We start from the raw sequence: 19960 nt of genomic DNA, 5'->3' as shown, positions 1-19960 counted from the left end.
TGGTTTCTGGTGGCGATCTTACGTACGGACACCCCACTGCTGTCAAGGCTTAGGCATACTCCAGCTATTATTAGTTAGAATTTGACGTTCATTACATCTGCAAAGTTGTACGACAGTATAAACTGGTTACGCAGGTGGGATGTACTAACAATTCCCATTCTGCTTCTAATCCGTAAGTCGAAATTCATTAGCAGTCTCGCTATGACACTAACTGGCCAGATTTCAAGGGATACAAATTTTTACTTGATTTTCAATTTTCGAGTACGAGAAAGGATCGAATGTAATTTAAAGCTTAAGTTAAAGGATTCATGTCAGGTTGTGAAGAGAAAAGCATATATTGGTAGTCGTCGTGAGTAAATAATTCAAACCTCTCAGAACATTATTTCAAGAACTCGTGGCGAGCTAAAAGATTACACAACAGTCTCAGTTAGTATCTTACAGACCTGTCTTTCTGTACTTCTCTTCTGCTACAGTTTTATACATGTCATCACTCTACAATATTTACATTCTCACCAGCACTACTTAAAAGCCTATTATCATGTAGATTAAGTACTAATAGGCATCGGTGTCTGCAAAGAAAAGTAGGTCCTGGAAAACACGAAAGCCAACATAGTTTAGTACAATGAAGAATTGTAGAATCGCATAGACATTTACATTCTCCTTGGTAAAAATATTCTGACTTGGTATTGACAGTAAAAGGTGCAAGAGATCCTTCTCTTATTCGACCTTCGGGACATACTATAAAAATGGTCCCTTTCGAAACCGATATACTTTTGTACCGTGTGTCTTCAGTCAAATAGCTTCTAGTACAGATTCCGTTTATACCATGTTCCCATTCCGATCTCTTCATTAGGCTTTACTACTGTTATATTTCGTTCAGCTTTGTTGCTGCTCTTACTTTATGCACAACAGGCTGCTTTTAAGGTAACGTATCTAGAAACGATTGCTACTTAGTAACGTGGTATCATGCACAATGTATGATTATGAACAACTTCCATTAAACGAGGGATCCCAGGTTATGTCAGCGGATCTGAAGCACTCTAGGTGTTAGCACTCTGGCGTGAAAGCCATAAAAAAAGACAAAGTGTTTGCGACTTGCTGTTCTTATCAGGGCTACCAGAAAAATACGTGAAGCTCGAAACCTCATATACAGGAAGTAAAAGTGGGAACATTTCATGCGCTGTTATATTTTGATACCACAGTTAGCATCAGATATAGTACCACCTTACAAAAGATTTTGGTGAATGTTACCGACACGTACGATTGTATTCGTCGCTATCAGCAGCAGGCAACAGACGATATTTTATACGCTGTACAGATGCAGTCTATTATATAGGTGAAACCTGGCGCAAAGTTCGTTGAACCTATTGACCTACTACGTAAAGATGATAGTTGCTTATCGCTGACGATTATCGATATGGAAAGAGCTTTTCAAGTGCTTGTACGAGATATCTGAAGCAGCTTTAGACGGAGAAGACGGCAGTATACAGGCAACTTTAATTACCACAGCTCACTCAAAATGTAGGACGGAGTAATTGCCCTCCCCTGAGGATCATAAATGCCATTGTACATATTCGTGTCAGAAACGATTCTTTTGCTTTTATACCATAAACCCCAGTATAAAATCATGGAACCTCGTCCGCATCTGCTATGGTCACGCTGTCTCCAACAAGAGCTAACATGACTTTGCGGTATGATGTACAACGCCTTTTCAAAACTCCTAACGATGATGTTCAGGATGATGATACACCGACTACGTCCGTCCGCTGGGTGGAGATTTTTATGCATAGTTATTGATAGACAAAAATTCAGTAGCTTTTCGTGGAAATGTACCATACATACGACTAGAGCTATAGTCTGGTGCCATATCTCGCTGTAGAAAATAATGATCATCTGCCTCTGTATTTAGCTCGGTTGCGTTCTTGGAAGATCAGAGGTGATGGCGAGTAACTAAGAGCGTAAAAAAGATAAAAGCATTTTGGAAGTCAGAGATATGGGCGAACAGGCGAAATGAAGACCGTGATAATCCAAAGTTGAGTCCGTAGTAGAGACATTTCACATTACTGTATGAGTATCGCAGCAAAGAAAGCAGTATCAGACATGTATGCTCTTTGCGAGGCTGCCAGTTATGTGGGAAAAGTAATGTACTCGGCGAGCAGCATGATTGAAAGTCTGATAATGCACATATCCAGAAAGTTTAAGGATATTGCGAGATTTGTATGTCCCGACGATTTAGTCCATATCATGGACAGTTTTGTTGTATCATCTAGACGCAAACACTGCACGTGAATGTAGGTTTAGGCTTTTCCGTTCACTTGTGTGTTTCAAGGAAGAATTCATTTGCAGCTTTGCGATAACGTGGCACGTTAGGTTGTTCGCATAGTATTCAGGGCCGGATCGCAAAGCAGAGATAAATGACGGAGGCAGCCTTTAATGCAACGGGCAATCCATACAGAAGACCTCATGTTCCTCGAGCCTGTAAGTCTACGAGCACCTATTGAGATGATTGCCTGATATTTGTTACCAGGTAACAATTGCAAGGCGTCCCATTTAGCATGCGACTGTAAGATCACTCCTTCGTGGATTAGATCTCAAAGAGAATAACAATCGACTGCAGTATTCAGGCCGTGCAAGCGTTGCATATCAAGCGGAAAAGCAGAATCATGCCAAGATGTTAAACATAGAAAAAGAGGAAGACCCAAACTGCATAGAGAAGGTGGTGTGAATGATGGTTATCGGACGTGTGAGAACGCAGCTGGCATTAGGATCCTTCGCATCGATTCTATTCGAAATAATATATCTTTCATAAACGAAAACGAGAAAGCGAAGCGTTATTATCGGCATCCAAAGAAGAATGGACCACGGTTACTTCCAGATCCAGAACCACCACCGCAAAGGCCGACGAGTCCGCGCGACAGCACCGTTACATTGTTCCTATCGTTGGATCTGTGCTGTGCTCGTGCGTCGGAAGAGACTATTATTCTATGGGGTTATCATCCTCAAGAGCTTGCGCACAAGTCAATATACGCCATTGTTGCATCTATGGACAAGCCAATGATACAGCGAATGCACGAGCGTTTGCTTGAAGATATCTGGCACAAATCGTCGACTAGTAAATACGAAGATATACGACATCTATTTCCATCGGAGCGAGTTATATCTTCGCTTGTTTCCCAAGCAGATCCATCTGCATTGACTGGTTTGGCAGAAGAGGGACATGTATTCACGGAGACCATTAGTATTATAAAGCGTCTGGGTGACAGGGAGCGATTTCAAGTATCGTTGTATCTTGGAGGAGGGTTGGGAGGCAACTTGAGATTCAAGGCGACGTTCTCGAAGCTTTACATTGTTGCAAAGTTTACAAGGATGGGGATATCCGTTAGCGATAGCAGAAGGGTCAGGTCTGACCCGAATCGCAGCAGGGGATTAAATGGCGACGCATCTCCGAAGCAGCAGCAAGACGGAGAAGAAATAGCGATATTCAGCAATGTGGAAGAACTCCCAGTGCGACCTGGACTGTTGCCCGGACATTTTTCACGCAATTGTCGGTTGAATACAATTTCTTTCAGCGACCCGAAATCGGTACTATCGCCAAGAGTCCATGTAGCTCTCAAACATGACGTATCACAGCAAAAACACTTTCGACTTTCGGCTCCAAACCAGAGCACTCCACTGCATGCTATTCCGGGAAATCCCTCATCTACCCAAGCATATCGACATGCACCTACCTTTGCTAGGAACACAGCAGTCCATTCCTTTTTCAACCGAGCAACAACATCTGCCAGCCCAACAATGCAATATTTCCTACAGACATCAAGCAGCTCTTTGAACGCAGCAGCATCTGCAATCCAGGGCCGGCAGCCATCCGAAACAGAGACCGAGACCGAGGCTATCAGCGGCGGTGCAGGACCTAACAGCAGAGGCAATAAAGCACTTGGTAAAACGGACGGAACTCAGCAACAAGCTCCACGAATGAGCATCCGTTCGCTGCTCTCTTAAACAGAAAAAAAATGATCGACGGCTTCTCGTAAAGTTCTAGTGCCATTTGTGGAACAATCTCCGCTGACGATCCGTTTTCCTTGATACGGTTACAGATCAAGTAACAGAAGCACCTTGTATACCATGCACAGTATATATCCAGCAATAAACTACGATCCGAAAAGGAAGTTAATTTTGCAGACGGGCTTCCTGGAGGCTCATGTTGTCTGACCAGAGGCTTATCACGGACATAGCCGTGCTTGTGCGTGTAACCTCTATCGCCGCCAAAATCTTTAAATAGCTTGTCTGGCACCCTGCCACCTATTTTTTTCCTTCCTTCTTTCCACTACTCTCTCTCATCATGTCTGAAGCTCGCATAGCCCCCGTCAAGATCGCCACAACCTCCCCTCTCTCTATCGAAGAATATAGAAAGCGCAAGGTTGCCCTTATCACAGGTAAGCTTTACTTCTCTCCAAGCCTGCTCTCGTCTCGCGTCTCGAGATGATGGCATCTGCAAGATGACCCGAGATTGCCGTACTAAACTCGTCATCATTAGGTGTTACTGGTCAAGATGGTTCCTACCTCACCGAGTTTCTTCTTGAAAAGGGCTATGAGGTCCATGGTATCATCCGACGATCATCCTCTTTCAACACTGGACGTATCGAACACATCTACAAGGACAGACACGACCAAGGTAAAGTGGAAGATGATAGAAAAAAGGAAGAGAAGGAAAAGGAACTGTATCTAATATGTCTCCGTGCTGTGTAAAGATGTCAAGTTCTTCTTACATTACGGTGATCTGACTGACTCTACGTGCCTGGTGCACATTATTGCTCAAATTCAGCCTACCGAGGTTTACAACTTGGCAGCTCAATCTCACGTCAAGGTTTCATTTGACATGTCTGAATATACCGGTGATGTCGATGCTTTGGGTACTCTCCGTCTCTTGGATGCTATCCGAACATGCGGCTTGCAAGACCGTGTCCGATTCTACCAGGCTTCTACCTCTGAACTTTACGGCAAGGTCGTCGAAACTCCCCAGAAGGAAACTACTCCGTTCTACCCTCGCTCTCCCTACGGTGTCGCCAAACTGTATGGTTACTGGATTACTGTAAACTACCGTGAATCATACAACATGTATGCATGCAATGGTATCCTCTTCAACCACGAATCTCCTCGCCGTGGCCGCACCTTTGTGACCCGCAAGATCTCCCGCGCTGTTGCCGATATCCACCTCGGCCGTCAAGAATGCTTGTACCTTGGCAACATTGACGCCAAGCGTGATTGGGGCCACGCCCGCGACTACGTTGAAGGCATGTGGCTCATGCTTCAACAAGACAAGCCTGAAGACTTTGTCCTCGCCACTGGTGAGACCCACACTGTCCGCAGCTTCGTCGAAAAGGCATTTGCTGTTACTGGTCGCAAGATCGTTTGGGAAGGTGAAGGTGTCAACGAGGTTGGCAAGGATGCTGAGACTGGCAAGGTCCGTGTCCGCATTGACCCCAAGTACTTCCGTCCTGCTGAGGTCGATCTCTTGTTGGGTGATCCCGCCAAGGCCAACGAAAAGCTCGGCTGGAAGCGCAAGGTCAGCTTCGATGAATTGGTCACCGAGATGGTTGTCGCTGACATCGAAGGGTAAGTCGTTAACACTCATGAATCTAAGTAATCCAGAGAAACTAATTAATATAATCTTCTAGCTCCCTCAAGAACGATACTTACAACTAGAGAACATGTCCCTCCCAAAAAAGCACTCCATTCTCCCATCTGTTCTATTACACATCATTTATTATTACCTTACCTCATCGATTCTGTTAGCTTCATGGGTTGTTTAGAAGTAAAAAAAAAAGGAAACAGGATTTCTTACCCGTATCCCAAATATCCTAAATCGCAATTTGTGCTTTGCTCTGTAAAGGACTTTTTTTTTAACATCCTCATTAAGATCTATTGATGTATGTGTTGAGCGATTTAAAGCGATACATCATATCCCAGCTTACTTCCCGATGCGGAAGCCATTGTCTGCAGGAAAACCAAGTTGTTTTTCAGCTTGATCATTTTGGGGGGTATCCTGCAGCTAAGCCTGGCCTTGTCTGCCTTTCCTTTACGCAGATCTGCACATGGATCAACCGACAGAGTTTCAGCAGACTGTGTGCACAATATGCCACGAGCCATTGAAGAGGAACATATCTGCCCTGCACTGTAGACATGTGTTTCACCATCACTGGTAAGTCTACATTGCTAAGACTCCAAGCGTGCTTTCCAGTCGATCGATGCTCACACTCTGTACAGCATAAGCATGTGGCTAGGATCAGCAGCCAGGAGTCGCTGTCCTAACTGTAACCAAGCAACAACACTTGAAGGCATTGTTGGACCTTTATATTTAGAATACGAGGCATTGCGCCCAGAGACTGTGGTCATCGATTCTCCTCCATCTTCACCGCAACAAACGCCGAGCCAATATGCATATGAAGTTAGAATTCGCGATCTGGAGCACTTGAATGAATCACTGAAAACACGGTTAAGAAAGCTAAAGCTGATAAAAGTGTAAGCTTGGACTACTCAACAACAACATATCTCCATTGCAGCAATGCTCAATTTCCTCCTTCTGTCTCTAGTGTTCGCGAGACACGGGCAGAACTTCAAAGTCCTTCGTCGATAGCTCGTATATCAAACTGGCAACATTACGGGCGCAACGATCTGCTTACAATAGCTGGAGCCCTGCATGCAAAATGTGCGGCAGCCGAAAGGTAATCTTCCAAGTGACGACCTAGCAAGCAGCAGTTTCGTAATGTATCAAATAGAGAAAAGGACACGTTGAATGAGAGACTGAAAAGCTCTGAAGAGAAGATTGCTGCCTTGGAAGAGGTAGTAAGAAATATGACTACAGAGGTCCGTAACCATTATCCTTAAGTGCACACAGTATTAGATGATTGACTGACGTGAAATTTTAGGAGAGACAGAGGATGAGTAATTGGAGTCGAGCTGGTCCATCCGGTTACAAGATGCCATGGGAAAGTATGAGCAGGTATAATCAGGATATGTATGAAAATTATGCACAACAAGTTCTCTAATTTATCTCTGTATAGACGAGTTGCAGTCGCGCAAAATAATGAAGATGATGATGAAGACACAACTGACGGGGAGGGCGATGCCAGGTATGTTTGTTGTAATCTGCATCGATGCAACGAAGTAGCCTCCTAATGCTGTACATGTACGGTAACTATCTAGTTCCTCCAGACGGCACAAACGGAAAAGAGATGATGGAGGCAGCGTTGCAACAACTGTACATAAACCTCACGGCGGTAACAACGATGTTCCAACGGAAACGGATGATGGTAATGGAGAGTAAGTGTATATAACAGTCAGTACAGAAAGATACATCCGAGCCTAAATGTTTTCCCTACTTGCAACCCAGAAGTCGACAAGAAGATAGGTATGGATAATTAGCGTCTTACGAATTTCTCTTCTGCTCACCATGATCTGCGCATTTAAGATACCACACTGACGCAACTATTCCCGAAATGATCTCTTCCGACGAAGAGGAAACATTGCGACCGGCAGTAAGGATACAAGCACGTCAAAATAGGTGAGTAAAAATTAGATGGGAGTATGCAAGAAGTGCACAGCGTATTTACGTCCAATTTAGGCCCCAGGATCCCCTTCGGCTACGACAAATCCAACCAACAATCATCAATCTCGACGAGTAAGTACAATATCAGGAATGGTCTCGATGCATAACGACTCATCCACTCTGGCGTTGCCTAGCTCACCGATTATTATCGATGGTAATTACACTGTTCTCACCCTGAGAAATTTACGTATATGCTCTAACAAGTTTGAAAATAGATTGAATATTCGACCATTCGTTTTCAATATCGGTTTGCTTACGGTACTATCTAATCTTCTGCTTGTACACAATATCTTCAATGTCTTTTTTGCATCGAAGCAAGTTCAGAGACCTATGTTGCAAGTTCTCTATCATCACTAGTAGAACATAGTCATGCAATTTGCTAATCTATGCTATGTAAATATCACAAAACTGCCATCTTAATGCTGGTTCCCATTTCTTATGAATTTTTGCTTTTTTGTGTGTGCAGCATGGAAATTTGCAGAGTTGTTAGCCCACCAACCAGCGGAGAAACCAGCCACGACCATCCCATCCTGGGTCGGACGACAAGTGACGAGCCCATTTTTATCCCACTCAGCTGCTTTTTGACTCGACGTCAGTGAGCTTTCCTCAGGCAAAATCTTGCGTGCAAACGATCTCTGGGGGGTAGCGTCGTATACAGTGCAAAGCCCTTTGTAGAACTGTATCTTTTGCATTAGATGTTGCCTCAACGTTCAATGTCACCTGGTTCGCAAAAGTCAGGCTTGCTCCAGCCCAAGGCCAAAAACCATCCGCAAGGCCAGGTAAGCACACTTAATCTTTGCGCGATCGGCCGTGTGCATGGTCCCGTGAGGGGACCAAAGCTTGCAGCTGCTGCTTTTCTTCAGCAGACCCAGAGCTTTTTTCCTGTGGCGGTCGCACGGCAGCAAAAAGCAGTTATTTTATATCCGACCTAACACACGCACGTTATTCTTTTTCCTTAAGCTCGCTGCGTTGTTACACGGCAAGTTGGATTACGAGTATGATATCCTTGGCGGATCCGGAAGTTCAGCGATCTTCAGTGGTAGTGGAGGAGGAGGAGATCAACGATCTAACAGCGCTCCTCCAACGCAGAAACTTGATCCTCATAGCAACGGATCAGAGCAACCGATTGTTGGCAACGAACTCACCGGCAAATATTTTGAGCAAACACGAACAGAATCACGACCAGCGCCGCCCTTGTATGAACACGGTCAGGCGTGGCAATTGTGGAAAGAAGGCAGTGGTGGTAACGGCAATGGTGCGTCTCAGTTACCAGTAGCAATTTTAAAAAATCGTGCCACTAAAATTCATCAACATTCTAGATCTTTATTCGCCGTCTGGATCAAACAGTTATTTCCCTGGCCAACCGAAACGAGGAACTTCAAGGATTGTCGAAGGAGACGATGCATTGACTGGACCTTCGAGCCGTCGAGGAAGAAATCTGGTCGATATGATCCAGGAAGTACGTTGGAAATGCAAAAGCTCCACTTATATTTGGTTCTTCTTACACTTGCTTTGGTTAGGATTTTCCACGCACACCTTCGCCGCTGTTTGCTCTGCAGCAGCAAGCTAGACAAAGACACGCAGGATCAGCGCCTATAAACGACAGTCATAACGACTACAAATCGGCTGCAGGCAGCGATTTGGATATGTCCCATCGCCTGGCCCGGGATCAACTTGGCAAAGTTGAGCCTGATTCCTTACTTCGCGATCATCATCGTGAAGATACGCTCCAGTCTGCGCGAAACAAACCGCTAGGAACCCCTTTGGCGCCAACATCCGAAGAAAATTCAGACGCATTCGCTCAAGCCAGCGGTGCAGCTAGATATCACGCTCTTCGAACTGCGTCTCCATCGCTGCAACAGCATGATTATTCCTACGCGGCCACTGTCAGATCCAACTCTACGCCACCTGGACGTAATCTTGGTGGAATGTACGAAGGCGATGAGTATGGAAACATGAGCCCTGAGGTCCTCATGCGCCAATTCGCCGCAATGAACATGAAGGATAGGGTAAATAATGCATATCTGTGCACGACAGTATGCAATCGTGATTGATATACATTTCTGTAATAGCCGGATGATATGAACATGATGCAGCAAGCGCAACTCCTGCAGCAACAAGCGATGCGAATGCAACAGTCGCCATACAGCGATGCTTCCCCATTGTATGCTAACAGATCGCCTCAATCAAACCAAGATTACTTCAGCGATACTGGATCGGACTTTGCAGCTTACAATGAACCAGACCTAAGCCATCTACGATGGCCTTCTGGTCGACAAGGTGAGTACCTCAAGTGAAAGAAGAGCGGCGTTTTCGCTCGAAGGACAAATCTTGATAAACAAATGTTTTGCGAAGTTGGCACTCCAGGCGGTCTTGGCTACGCCTCCAGCAGTTCCATGAGTCCAGCCATGCCTTTTGACACTGGTTTTAGCCTGGGTGACGCTGCACTCGCCGACGCAACCGATAAGAGATTGCGTGCTTTACAGATACAGCAGCAACAGCTCTTGATACAACAGCAGCAACAACAATTGCTGGCTGCTAGGCAGCAACTTCTGCTCCAACAACAAATGCAGAGCCTTGGCCAGCATGGTTTGAATCGATCACGTGCTCACGATCCTTTCCGTGTGCATCAAACTCCTCAAGACATGACACTGAGCATCCGCAGTCCGCTTTTGGAAGAGTTCAGAAACTCAAAGAGCAAGAAATATGAACTCAAGGTAAACCTGCGATTGATTATCATTTTTTTAAGAGTAAAATTCGTCGTGTACTGATTACAGCTGCCAGGATATTGCCGGCCACATTGTAGAATTCAGCGGCGACCAGCACGGATCCCGCTTTATCCAGCAGAAGTTGGAGACCGCCAACAGCGAGGAAAAGCAAATGGTTTTTGAAGAAGTTTTACCCAATGCTCTGCAACTCATGACCGATGTTTTTGGAAATTATGTGCTCCAAAAATTCTTTGAGCATGGCAACCAAGCGCAAAAGACGATTCTTGCCAAACAGATGGAAGGCCACGTTGTATCGCTTTCCTTGCAGATGTATGGCTGCCGTGTCGTACAAAAGGTAGCATTAACTCTGTAAATGCCAAAACAATTGGAAAGAGTGTCTTAACATTAACGTTCCAGGCTCTGGAGCATGTCTTGACTGAACAGCAGGCGCGACTAGTTCGTGAGCTCGATGGCTGTGTCCTAAAATGTATCAAGGATCAAAACGGAAACCATGTGATTCAAAAGGTAATGATTTAGACCTTTATTGTAGTGGCATAACTTTCGAGTCTTGAGATTGCTAACAAAAAAAATTTGCAAAGGCTATTGAGCGCGTACCTGCCAAATACATACAGTTTATTATCGATGGCTTCCACGGTCAAGTATACAACCTAGCTACGCATCCGTACGGCTGTCGTGTTATCCAGCGTATGTTTGAGCATTGCACCGAGGAGCAAACGGTACGGGTCACATTGTCTTTCTATTATTTTTTATTACTGTGATTGCTTACATTCCCTTACAGGGACCATTGCTTGATGAACTTGATCGCTGCACGAGCCAACTCATTCAAGACCAGTATGGCAACTATGTCATCCAGCATATACTTGAACGTGGCAAGCCTGCTGACAAGGCAGCGATTATCAGCAAGATCCGTGGACAGCTGCTGCCGCTTAGCAAGCATAAATTTGCAAGCAACGTTGTCGAAAAATGTGTCGACTATGGCACCAAAGAAGACCGTCAAGCATTGATAGAAGAAGTTTTGCAGGATCGTCCTGATGGGTAATTTTTCTTTCGACCTTTCGTTGTGGGGGAAAGCAAACTTACAATATTCTATATTTATAGATCTTGCCCGCTTGTGTCGATGATGAAAGACCAGTATGCGAACTATGTCGTCCAGAAAATGTTAGACGTCGTGGATGACGCGCAGCGCTCCATGCTTGTGAACAAGATCAAACCACACATGCAATCTTTGAAGAGATATACTTATGGCCGTCATCTTCTATTGAGTAAGTGCAAATTTCTCTGAAGGTACAAAGTGTATATAGACTAACAGACATGTCTGTGCAGAGGTAGAAAAGCTCCTGCCTCTTGTCAATGAATCCGATGCGAGCGCTGACAATGCCGAGGCGGGAAATGTACAAAGCGATGGGAACAGCGATGCAGGCAAATCTAAGCAGTAATGCTGTGTCTGCATCGTTTATGTGTATATAGACCCTTTTTTTGCTGCAGCAGCGAACTCTTTCTCTCTCACACACTCTCTCTTTAAGTGCTTTGCTGTTTATCTGTTTTTCTTTTCTGTACATCCCGCCCTTTTGTATTATCGCGAGGGAAGCATAATCTCTCGATTGTACATGCTAAATGTATAGCCATCTTTAAATATATGATCTCTTTTGAAAAACTAGCAACCTAGTTGAAAATTTGCACTTCATATTCGGTTTTTTAGCGTTTTTTAGCTGCAATAACTACTTCCATGCAGCTTGTACACAAAGTGTTCGAACACATACTTTTATAGTATGGAAGACGTAGACTTATTTAGATAACCAGAGCATTTGCATGGAATTTTGACAAGCGGATAGAGAGGAAGGTGACACAGACAAGCTTCTCATCATCATATCCATCATGCTGACGAACCTGTACAAATTCAGCCCTGATCACTGCAGTTTTATGACCGAGAGCCAGTACACGCACTATGCCGCACAGTTCTCCCGAACCAGAAGCTACTTGCAAGCTGTGAATACAGCGATGCCTTCGACATTGCGGACAATCTTGTCAAAATGATTGAAAACGAAATTGTGACCGCACTCCTCTACAGATCACACGCGTTGGAAAGCTCGGAAACCTTGGATTTTCAATAGAGGATGCCAGAAAAGCAGTACAACTGTCACCGGACATGTCTCTCGGATATCTGCAGCTTGCACATGTATTGTTGAAGCGTGGCGAGGCTCGGGAAACCTTGATGGTGTATAAGAAAGCAATGAAAAATGTAACGCGTGATGATAAGCTCTACGACCAACTCGAGTCGTCGAAACGCTACGTAGAGGAACAACTAAACAACCGGGTCAGCATATTCCTCCCTAAACTGCCTTACGAAATTGTCGATCGAATTTTGTCGTTTCTTTACTAGCGTGATTTACTGAATTGCAGATCGGTATGCAAGCAGGTGGAATAAGACGATATCAAGATGGCCGAAACTGTGGAAAAATGTTGACTATAATTGGTTCCAAAGTAGCACATTGCCGTTACTCGTGGACAAGCCTTTGAGAAAAGTTAGCATTCTATGTGAGGAACAAGAGGCTTACACGGCACCACTGTGGGAGGACTTTGTTGATTACCCGATGGGAGGCATCGGGATTCTGCGAAAGTATTACATGTACAGCTTTTAAGCGTCCTTTATACTCACTTGGCGATTACTATACTGGTGTATGTGGCTTTTCAGAGAGTGCAACAGCGTTTATTCCATACGTACCCTCTTTGCTTCGTCCAAGTCTGCAGAGCTTGACTGAACTTGAGGTACTCTGCGATGAACGGTACGAGCCGGTGTCCGTTTCCAATCGTTTACTCGATATTGCTCTTAAAGGATGTATTCATCTCCGGCATCTTGACTTATTCGAATTACCTCCTGAAGAATGCCGAGAACTTTGCGATATAATGGCCGGGTTGCCAGACAAATTGCAGTTGCAAACCCTTGGTTTTAGGGTTCGGCGTTCCTATAGTTACGAAGAAGATTTTGTGCTCGTGGGCCCTCCATTCCATATCTCTACGACGCGACGCGCTTGTTACTCGAACGCTGTCCGCTATTGCGACATTTATTCTTGTATTCCCGTAATTTCGAGGATGTTTCTGACGACGAACTATCGGAAACGGTGCTGCGTCATTGTCCACAGCTCACTACGATTACGAAAACTGTACTGACTGTCTTATTGGATGGGGCAAACTAACGAAATTCAAGGACATGTGCCTTCTAACGCACTGCAGATCGACCAATGGATATTTACCGAAATTACAATATCTACGCGACAATATGCAGGATTTGAGACTCGATAATTCTGCAAAGTGGGAAATACTAAAAAATTTGGGAGGATTCCCGCGCTTGAAACGCTTGCACCTGAGGGGAATTACCAATTTCGGTAGCATGCCCAAGGAAGCAATCGTATGCTTACTGCAGATGGCCCCTAATATTGAGACACTTGAATTGGATATGATCCATTTGCTTGACGATGCTGTTTTTAATATTCTAGGCTCGATGAAACGCATGATGAACTTGCAGCTCAAGGCTTGCCATGGAACCGATATACCAGCCCTACAACGCTTTGCATCTACGACCGTCAGCTTACAGTCAGTTGATTTCACACAACATCCCATTACTCGCCCTGATTATAGACGTATACAGCAACCGACTGAAAAAGTGATGGAAACTTTGAGCCAGATTCGGGAGCTATGGAAATTGCGTTTGAACCAATGCGATCCTGGCACCATTAGCGATAAATTTGTAGACAGTTTGAAAAAACACCTCATTATCCATAGTGCATATGGTTTACGTCGATGATGATCACGAAGCCGTCCTGAAGCTTGCACGCATTCTGAGCATTGACTATATCAAAATACAGTGATTCGCGTTTATTTTGGATGGTTGGCCAAATTTTGGGTTGAGCGTTTTAATTTAATTGAGACCGTTTGGGCAGCTCTTTTGAGACATCACGTGAGACGAACGCAAAATTCTTATTTTGCTTCTAACAACGATGGAAGCCCGCAATTTTATATGGGATTTGGAAGATTAAGTGTAAATTTGTTTGTACAGTAAGGACATAAACAATTTTTGTATAGTATAAAAAATGGAAAATCATACAAATGAAAAATACAATAACAATGTAGATGAAAGGAGGGGTGGAGAGGAAGCGGGAGGACATAGTAATCGATTATATTGGGGAATAATGTCGGTGTATTATGCTTTGAAGGAACGAATTGCATTGGCATTGCATGTCCGCATAGTTGGATATATACATCGCTTGTAAATTTCGAGCAGCTTTTTAGAGAAATCTTGTCCCATTATAAAGGAATTCATATCTACCGGTCCATTCGAGAGCTGTTTGTCGATGCGATTGATGAGGCTGAGTGGTTGAATGAATGTAGATTTTTCGGGAAGCATTTTCAAAGCGTCGTCGATAGTTGTGATGTTTGTCCATTGTTCGGCCTTCAGATGGCTCAGGTCCAAAGATTTGGCTAGGATCGACAAACATTTTTGACGGCTTTGGCAGGTATAGGTTTTTTCTATCACAAGCTGTAGGATATAACTTGCCAAGCTTGCTTTGTCCTTGTATCGCAGGTTTTTCCGGGCTTGGCTTCGGTCAACGGCTAAAGGATGACAAGCGCGGAATCCTTGGGTGGCGAATCTTTTGGATTCGAATGACCATGTCTTTGATGCTGCCGATTTGCAATAGTTTCGAAGAAACCGTACTGACGAAATAACTTCAGGAGGAACCAACCGAATAATAACGTCGTATTCAGTATCCAGAAGGATTCGTGAAACGGTTGATGATAATGCAGACCCTAAGAATGCTTTTCTATTGTTGCTACCTCGTTCTCCGCAGAAGCCCGCCTGTACTAGAAACTCGAGGTTGCCCCATCGAACGACTATCTCCCTCCAGGAGTTCCTGAACTCGTTTTTTTCGACCAATACAGCTGTTGGCTGCTCATCATACTTGCTAGATTTAGGTAAAGCGCAGTCATCGACATATTTATCATTTTGAACGTATGTGTCGATGTGGGTCACAAATATCCAGGACGTCTCACCCAGCAGTACGCATTCCACCAAGCTTTCGGATTTGTCTCTGATAAATTCATCGATGTGTTCTGCATCTGAGCCGGTAATTGCTAATATTGGTTCGTCGTCTATTTTCTTCCGGAGACGATAGTAGTATGCATTTGATTCGATACATTTATCCAATGCCTTCGGCAATTTGCATCCTGTCTGCAGCGGGTGGTTTCGAAGTTGGACTCTACCTGTTATTTACTTGGTAAGCACCACGGCAGATATAGAAATATCCATAATAAACAAACCTGCTTCTATACTTGATATCTTCAAAGCGCGCTTGTACTCTGTTACGCGTCTTTTTACACTCGTAGGTGTCTGATACGTGTCCTCGTGCGATCTTTTAAGGATTTGAGACATTGAGATCTCTCCTGGCTCTGTCTCAAAAGCCGAAGCATTTTCCTCCGGGTTATCATCCTGGCTGACAGTGTCAGATTCCTGCAAAAATTCAGAGTTACCGCCTCGAGTTCTGTACTTCGCGTATAAACATACGTTTACTAGGTCATCAAATTGTTCGACTGTTATCTTTATGGACTTGCGGCCGGCTTGCAAAGCAGAGACTGCGTTGATCCATTTCATGCAGTTTGAGGACGACACTGCAAGTTCAAATTTCCTGTCAAGTGTGGCCAAGCTCCTCAAAAGTCGTCGGATACTCTTCTTGGATACATCCGCTGTTTTCAAGAGCTGCAGACGCGTAACGAAAATGTATTGTTTTTCGAGACAAGCGCTAATCTTCACCGACGCGTCGTGACAGGTTGCAAAAATGCCGCAATCAATGCAGAGAGCTCGGGCTGTTCGCGCAGGAAAACGACATTGTTGTTCCATGGTCTGTACATTCAAATGCCATACGTTCCATGTCTTGCTTGCACACAGAAGAGCATAGGTCGCTTTGTTTACACATGCGAACTGGAGGCGATCGTGCCAACTTGTGAGGCATTCGTAAATTTTGATGGAAACATCAACCACCTGAAGAGGATATCGGTTCTTCTTTTTCTTTGGTGTGGATAAGGTAGACATTTTCGAATGACATGTGCTTGACAGCAGCGGATCTTCCAAAGTGGATGCCTGCTGCGGATCCATTTTTTCAATCAGCGACATAACATGCATGAAGGCCAGCGTTAACGATGAGGTTTATTGTTGCAAAGGACGTCTTTTAATACTAAAAATAGCATAAAAATCAGAGTTCGCAGGTCTAAATGGATAACAAAGACTTCCACAGTTTGTCTCTGAACATTGCTAAGAGGACTTGTAGCGCCGGAGTAACAGGAACTGCGAATTATGAACGCCAAGTTCAACTATGCGGAACGAATTCTGAAAGCGATGAACATATAAACAGTTGATAGATAGAGTTAATAAAGAGAAAGGATGATATTGTTTTATTGATAAATAAAATTTAAAGAGAGAAAGAAAAGAATGTTACAAAGTAATACAACAAGTTATAAGATAGAACGACAATACAGCCAGACTGCTCAAGAACCAACAGAACGTAGCACATATCAAGGACCAAAAATAGAAGAATTTTTAAGAGAGGATCAGGATCTAGCTCCTTATAACAGCTCTCTTAAGAGAACTCTCGAAAGACTGTAATGAGCATGTACCACCGTCCATGCCGGAACCCAAATGTATACCGCCATGGAATGTAGATCCCTGTTCCCGTAAACGATGGTGGAACCCAAATGTATACCACAGAACGCTATCAGGGAGCTTTTTCAGAAAACTACCGCGACTGCCCCAGGCTCCAAACGGAGTGTGGAAGGCATAGAAGCTACGATGGCACGAAAGATAGAGAAACGAGAATGGGGATGTTGGAGCGTTCTTATATCGTCAGTCGGTGATGACGTTGCTGCAGGCATTCTGACTCCGCCGATTGTGATATTAGTCGCAAAAATCATAATTGCTGAGTTTTTGAGCACTTGGACGTGTGTTGACTTTCACATAGTAGTTCACATAGTGCTATTTTTTTATTTGACAATATCACGATCAAATCCCCTCTTCTTTTCTTACTTTTCTACATATCCTATAACGTTCAACACTTACGAATCGCCAAGTAGTATGTAACCTACTTTGATGAAAATATCATACACCCATTTCTTAACTCTTTTGAACAAACCTAGCTCAAATCTTTAAAAACTCAGTGTCCCTTTTATTAATTGACTGTATCTCCAAGCTCAGCATGTCGTCCCAAGACGCTTGATGTTTGCAAATATTATATATGTTTAGTAAATAAAGCTAACATCACGTCCGACGAAGGAGAAGTTAGGCGCGTTCAAATAGTATATTAAGAAACAGCATCGTTCAAGTAGAATTTCATTAGATATTGACTTCCACGATACGCCCTGTCTTGAGCACATTCGTTCTTCATCGGGAATATTTTGGTAAAAAAGATGTAGTGAGCAATATATCTTAGATCGAGATATGATCTTTTGAAAAGGAGGACGTCTGGTATATCGTTGCCATCGATAAAAGTGAATGCATGTATGTTCAGTTGCTCGTATCAGAAATTCCAGTCCTCAGCGCTTGTTGTGCAAACGTATTTTCCTAATCTACTATGTACACGATGTTCCAATCAACGTGCTGTAATCCAACGAAGGAATCAAGCATCCTGCGCATATTCCAGAAAACCAATAGTATAATATACATACAATGTATAGTCAATTCATCCACTACGAAAGTCCTAACGAGCCCCTAGTGCGAGTTGTTAGCGAAGAGGAAGTTGAAGAGCTGCAGGAGATTGATGAAGCTGGTCCCGTTACTACGCTCATGACAATCGATGACATGGAACCAGAGACAAAGCAAAGTCCACCACTTACGCAACCAAGTCCTGCTCCGGAACCTAGTGGAAAAACAGAAATAGAAAAGCCAAAGGAGCGAGGACCACACAGCTATACAACAAGTATACGCCTGAACAGATAGGCAAATTCATCACGTTACTGCAAGAGGAAGGACTATCGGTAACTGAAGCAGCACAAAATACGCGTATTCCCAGAAGTACAGCATATAAGCTTCGAAACGAATGGAACGAAAGTGATGGATTCGTGCTGCCAGGTCTGAAGGAGGACGGTCGGAAACGCGGCAACAATACAAAGCTTAGAGAAGAACATTCGGCGTTCATTATAACTTAACATTGACGGGAATCCGACCGTAACTGCCGACCAGATAACTGAGGCACTCTGTGCTGTCTTTGATGGGCTGTCAATAAGCACTTCAGCGGTCCACCGGCATATGAGGGAGAAATGCGCTCTCTCTCTAACTAAAACGCGCATCTACAAAGAGGAGCGTGATTCTAAGCGGATCATTGAAGAGAGAGCGCGATTAGTATCCCGTTGGATACAGGATGGTGTCGATTTTCAGGAGAACTGCGTGTTCCTTTGACGAAAGTAGATTCCATATGGACATGGTCCATTCAAGAGCTTGGTCAAAGAAGGGAACATCAGCAACTGTGAAGGTTCCCACCCAAAGAGGTGTGAGTCTAAGTACAATCTGCTGTATTTCGAGCAAAGGAGTCATATTACTGTCAAAGAGGGATCTTATCCCTTTGAAGAAGAGGAAGGCCGTCGGCAAACAGCCCAGTAGTAACATTGGTACTACGTCTGATCACTTCCATGCATTTGTCGAGAAAGTCATGGACATTTCGGACGCTCATAAGATGCAAGACATGCATATTGTGATGGATAATGCGCGGATCTATCACAGTGCGTCTGTTCTAGAAGCAATCGAGAAGCGGGGCTACAAGCCTTTGTTCCTTCCTCCTTACTCGCCGTTCTTAAACCCTAGACTTAATAATCCCATTTTGTGCTCGTCTCACGTGATGTCTCAAAAGAGCTGCCCAAACGGTCTCAATTAAATTAAAACGTTCAACTCAAAATTTTCAGATTTCGTCCCAAAATTTGGCCAACCATCCAAAATAAACGCGAATCACTGTAGTGAACAGTTCTTCTAATTTGGATAAGAAGAATACTCTAGAAGCCCTTAGACTGCGCATAACACCGCTACTTATTGTCAAGAGACCATAGACGTTTAACAGGACAAGAGATGCGACTATTACCTACAGTGAAAAATAACTTTTACACGATATTTTTTTTTTCCATTCCTTTTTGCTGTGATGAATATGCCTCAAACAGGTCACACAGCTGTGTCTCGTATACATAATTCGAACGATCCGGCAGAGAAGCTGCATCGCTTCCAAGGGATCTTGCGTGATCTTTCGTGCCACAATATACGGCCGACATTATGACAAATATATGCTCTGAAGCATCTGTTTGGCCGCCAACTGCATTCCCATTCGGATATTTTATTACGAAAATTGGGACGCCTCGAGTTCCTATGGCTTCACTCAAAAGTTGAGTGAGAATAGAGTGACGGTAACTTCTCTGACTTCACAATCGGGTGATAATACTATCGCAGCACACTCGAAACGGGTTAAAATAGGAGTAATGTAGACGCAAATCTTCGCCTTAGAGATGGAAGCTTTCAATGTAAGCGTCAATCGGATAACGTGGTAAAGGATCCTAATAGCTTCTTTCGTAGAGAACCAGCAACCAAAGTCAATCAATCGATCAT

At 44.0% G+C, this 19960-nt stretch overlaps 9 protein-coding genes across 9 annotated transcripts; 7 read left to right on the top strand and 2 right to left on the bottom strand.

The window, feature by feature from the left end:
• Positions 1-2414: 2414 nt before the first annotated feature.
• Positions 2415-3999, top strand: VTP01DRAFT_8730 (uncharacterized protein; the record flags this gene model as incomplete). The annotated part of the gene is made up of 3 exons (XM_069387884.1): positions 2415-2478; positions 2528-2563; positions 2618-3999. The coding sequence occupies 3 exons, from the start codon at positions 2415-2417 to the stop codon at positions 3997-3999; spliced, it is 1482 nt and encodes a 493-aa protein (XP_069241608.1).
• A 340-nt stretch (positions 4000-4339) lies between these two features.
• Positions 4340-5703, top strand: VTP01DRAFT_8729 (uncharacterized protein; the record flags this gene model as incomplete). Its single annotated transcript, XM_069387882.1, has 4 exons — positions 4340-4433; positions 4535-4672; positions 4749-5613; positions 5676-5703. 4 exons carry the CDS (start codon positions 4340-4342, stop codon positions 5701-5703), a joined length of 1125 nt encoding a protein of 374 aa, XP_069241607.1.
• Positions 5704-6092: 389 nt separating this feature from the next.
• VTP01DRAFT_8728 (uncharacterized protein) lies at positions 6093-7826 on the top strand (the record flags this gene model as incomplete). Its single annotated transcript, XM_069387881.1, has 12 exons — positions 6093-6199; positions 6265-6519; positions 6591-6722; positions 6777-6864; positions 6927-7000; positions 7062-7130; positions 7204-7320; positions 7391-7408; positions 7469-7561; positions 7622-7678; positions 7741-7760; positions 7822-7826. The coding sequence occupies 12 exons, from the start codon at positions 6093-6095 to the stop codon at positions 7824-7826; spliced, it is 1035 nt and encodes a 344-aa protein (XP_069241606.1).
• Positions 7827-8301: 475 nt separating this feature from the next.
• VTP01DRAFT_8727 (uncharacterized protein) lies at positions 8302-11771 on the top strand (the record flags this gene model as incomplete). The annotated part of the gene is made up of 12 exons (XM_069387880.1): positions 8302-8385; positions 8567-8861; positions 8926-9065; positions 9127-9615; positions 9679-9886; positions 9962-10323; positions 10391-10669; positions 10732-10839; positions 10914-11051; positions 11114-11370; positions 11434-11597; positions 11659-11771. 12 exons carry the CDS (start codon positions 8302-8304, stop codon positions 11769-11771), a joined length of 2637 nt encoding a protein of 878 aa, XP_069241605.1.
• A 439-nt stretch (positions 11772-12210) lies between these two features.
• On the top strand, positions 12211-12715 carry VTP01DRAFT_8726 (uncharacterized protein; the record flags this gene model as incomplete). Its single annotated transcript, XM_069387879.1, has 2 exons — positions 12211-12321; positions 12404-12715. The coding sequence occupies 2 exons, from the start codon at positions 12211-12213 to the stop codon at positions 12713-12715; spliced, it is 423 nt and encodes a 140-aa protein (XP_069241604.1).
• A 6-nt stretch (positions 12716-12721) lies between these two features.
• Positions 12722-13344, bottom strand: VTP01DRAFT_8725 (uncharacterized protein; the record flags this gene model as incomplete). Its single annotated transcript, XM_069387878.1, has 4 exons — positions 12722-12799; positions 12891-12944; positions 13058-13106; positions 13208-13344. The coding sequence occupies 4 exons, from the start codon at positions 13342-13344 to the stop codon at positions 12722-12724; spliced, it is 318 nt and encodes a 105-aa protein (XP_069241603.1).
• Positions 13345-13612: 268 nt separating this feature from the next.
• On the top strand, positions 13613-14392 carry VTP01DRAFT_8724 (uncharacterized protein; the record flags this gene model as incomplete). The annotated part of the gene is made up of 2 exons (XM_069387877.1): positions 13613-14123; positions 14199-14392. 2 exons carry the CDS (start codon positions 13613-13615, stop codon positions 14390-14392), a joined length of 705 nt encoding a protein of 234 aa, XP_069241602.1.
• A 141-nt stretch (positions 14393-14533) lies between these two features.
• VTP01DRAFT_8723 (uncharacterized protein) lies at positions 14534-16507 on the bottom strand (the record flags this gene model as incomplete). The annotated part of the gene is made up of 3 exons (XM_069387876.1): positions 14534-15591; positions 15649-15838; positions 15893-16507. 3 exons carry the CDS (start codon positions 16505-16507, stop codon positions 14534-14536), a joined length of 1863 nt encoding a protein of 620 aa, XP_069241601.1.
• Positions 16508-18043: 1536 nt separating this feature from the next.
• On the top strand, positions 18044-18522 carry VTP01DRAFT_8722 (uncharacterized protein; the record flags this gene model as incomplete). Its single annotated transcript, XM_069387875.1, has 2 exons — positions 18044-18236; positions 18314-18522. 2 exons carry the CDS (start codon positions 18044-18046, stop codon positions 18520-18522), a joined length of 402 nt encoding a protein of 133 aa, XP_069241600.1.
• Positions 18523-19960: the final 1438 nt, after the last annotated feature.

This window comes from Rhizomucor pusillus (assembly GCF_041956525.1).
Source record: "Rhizomucor pusillus strain CBS 183.67 unplaced genomic scaffold VTP01scaffold_5, whole genome shotgun sequence".
Lineage (NCBI taxonomy): Eukaryota > Fungi > Mucoromycota > Mucoromycetes > Mucorales > Lichtheimiaceae > Rhizomucor > Rhizomucor pusillus.
The sequence above is the reverse complement of the archived record's forward strand: the minus strand, read 5'-3'. Positions and strand labels throughout refer to the sequence as shown.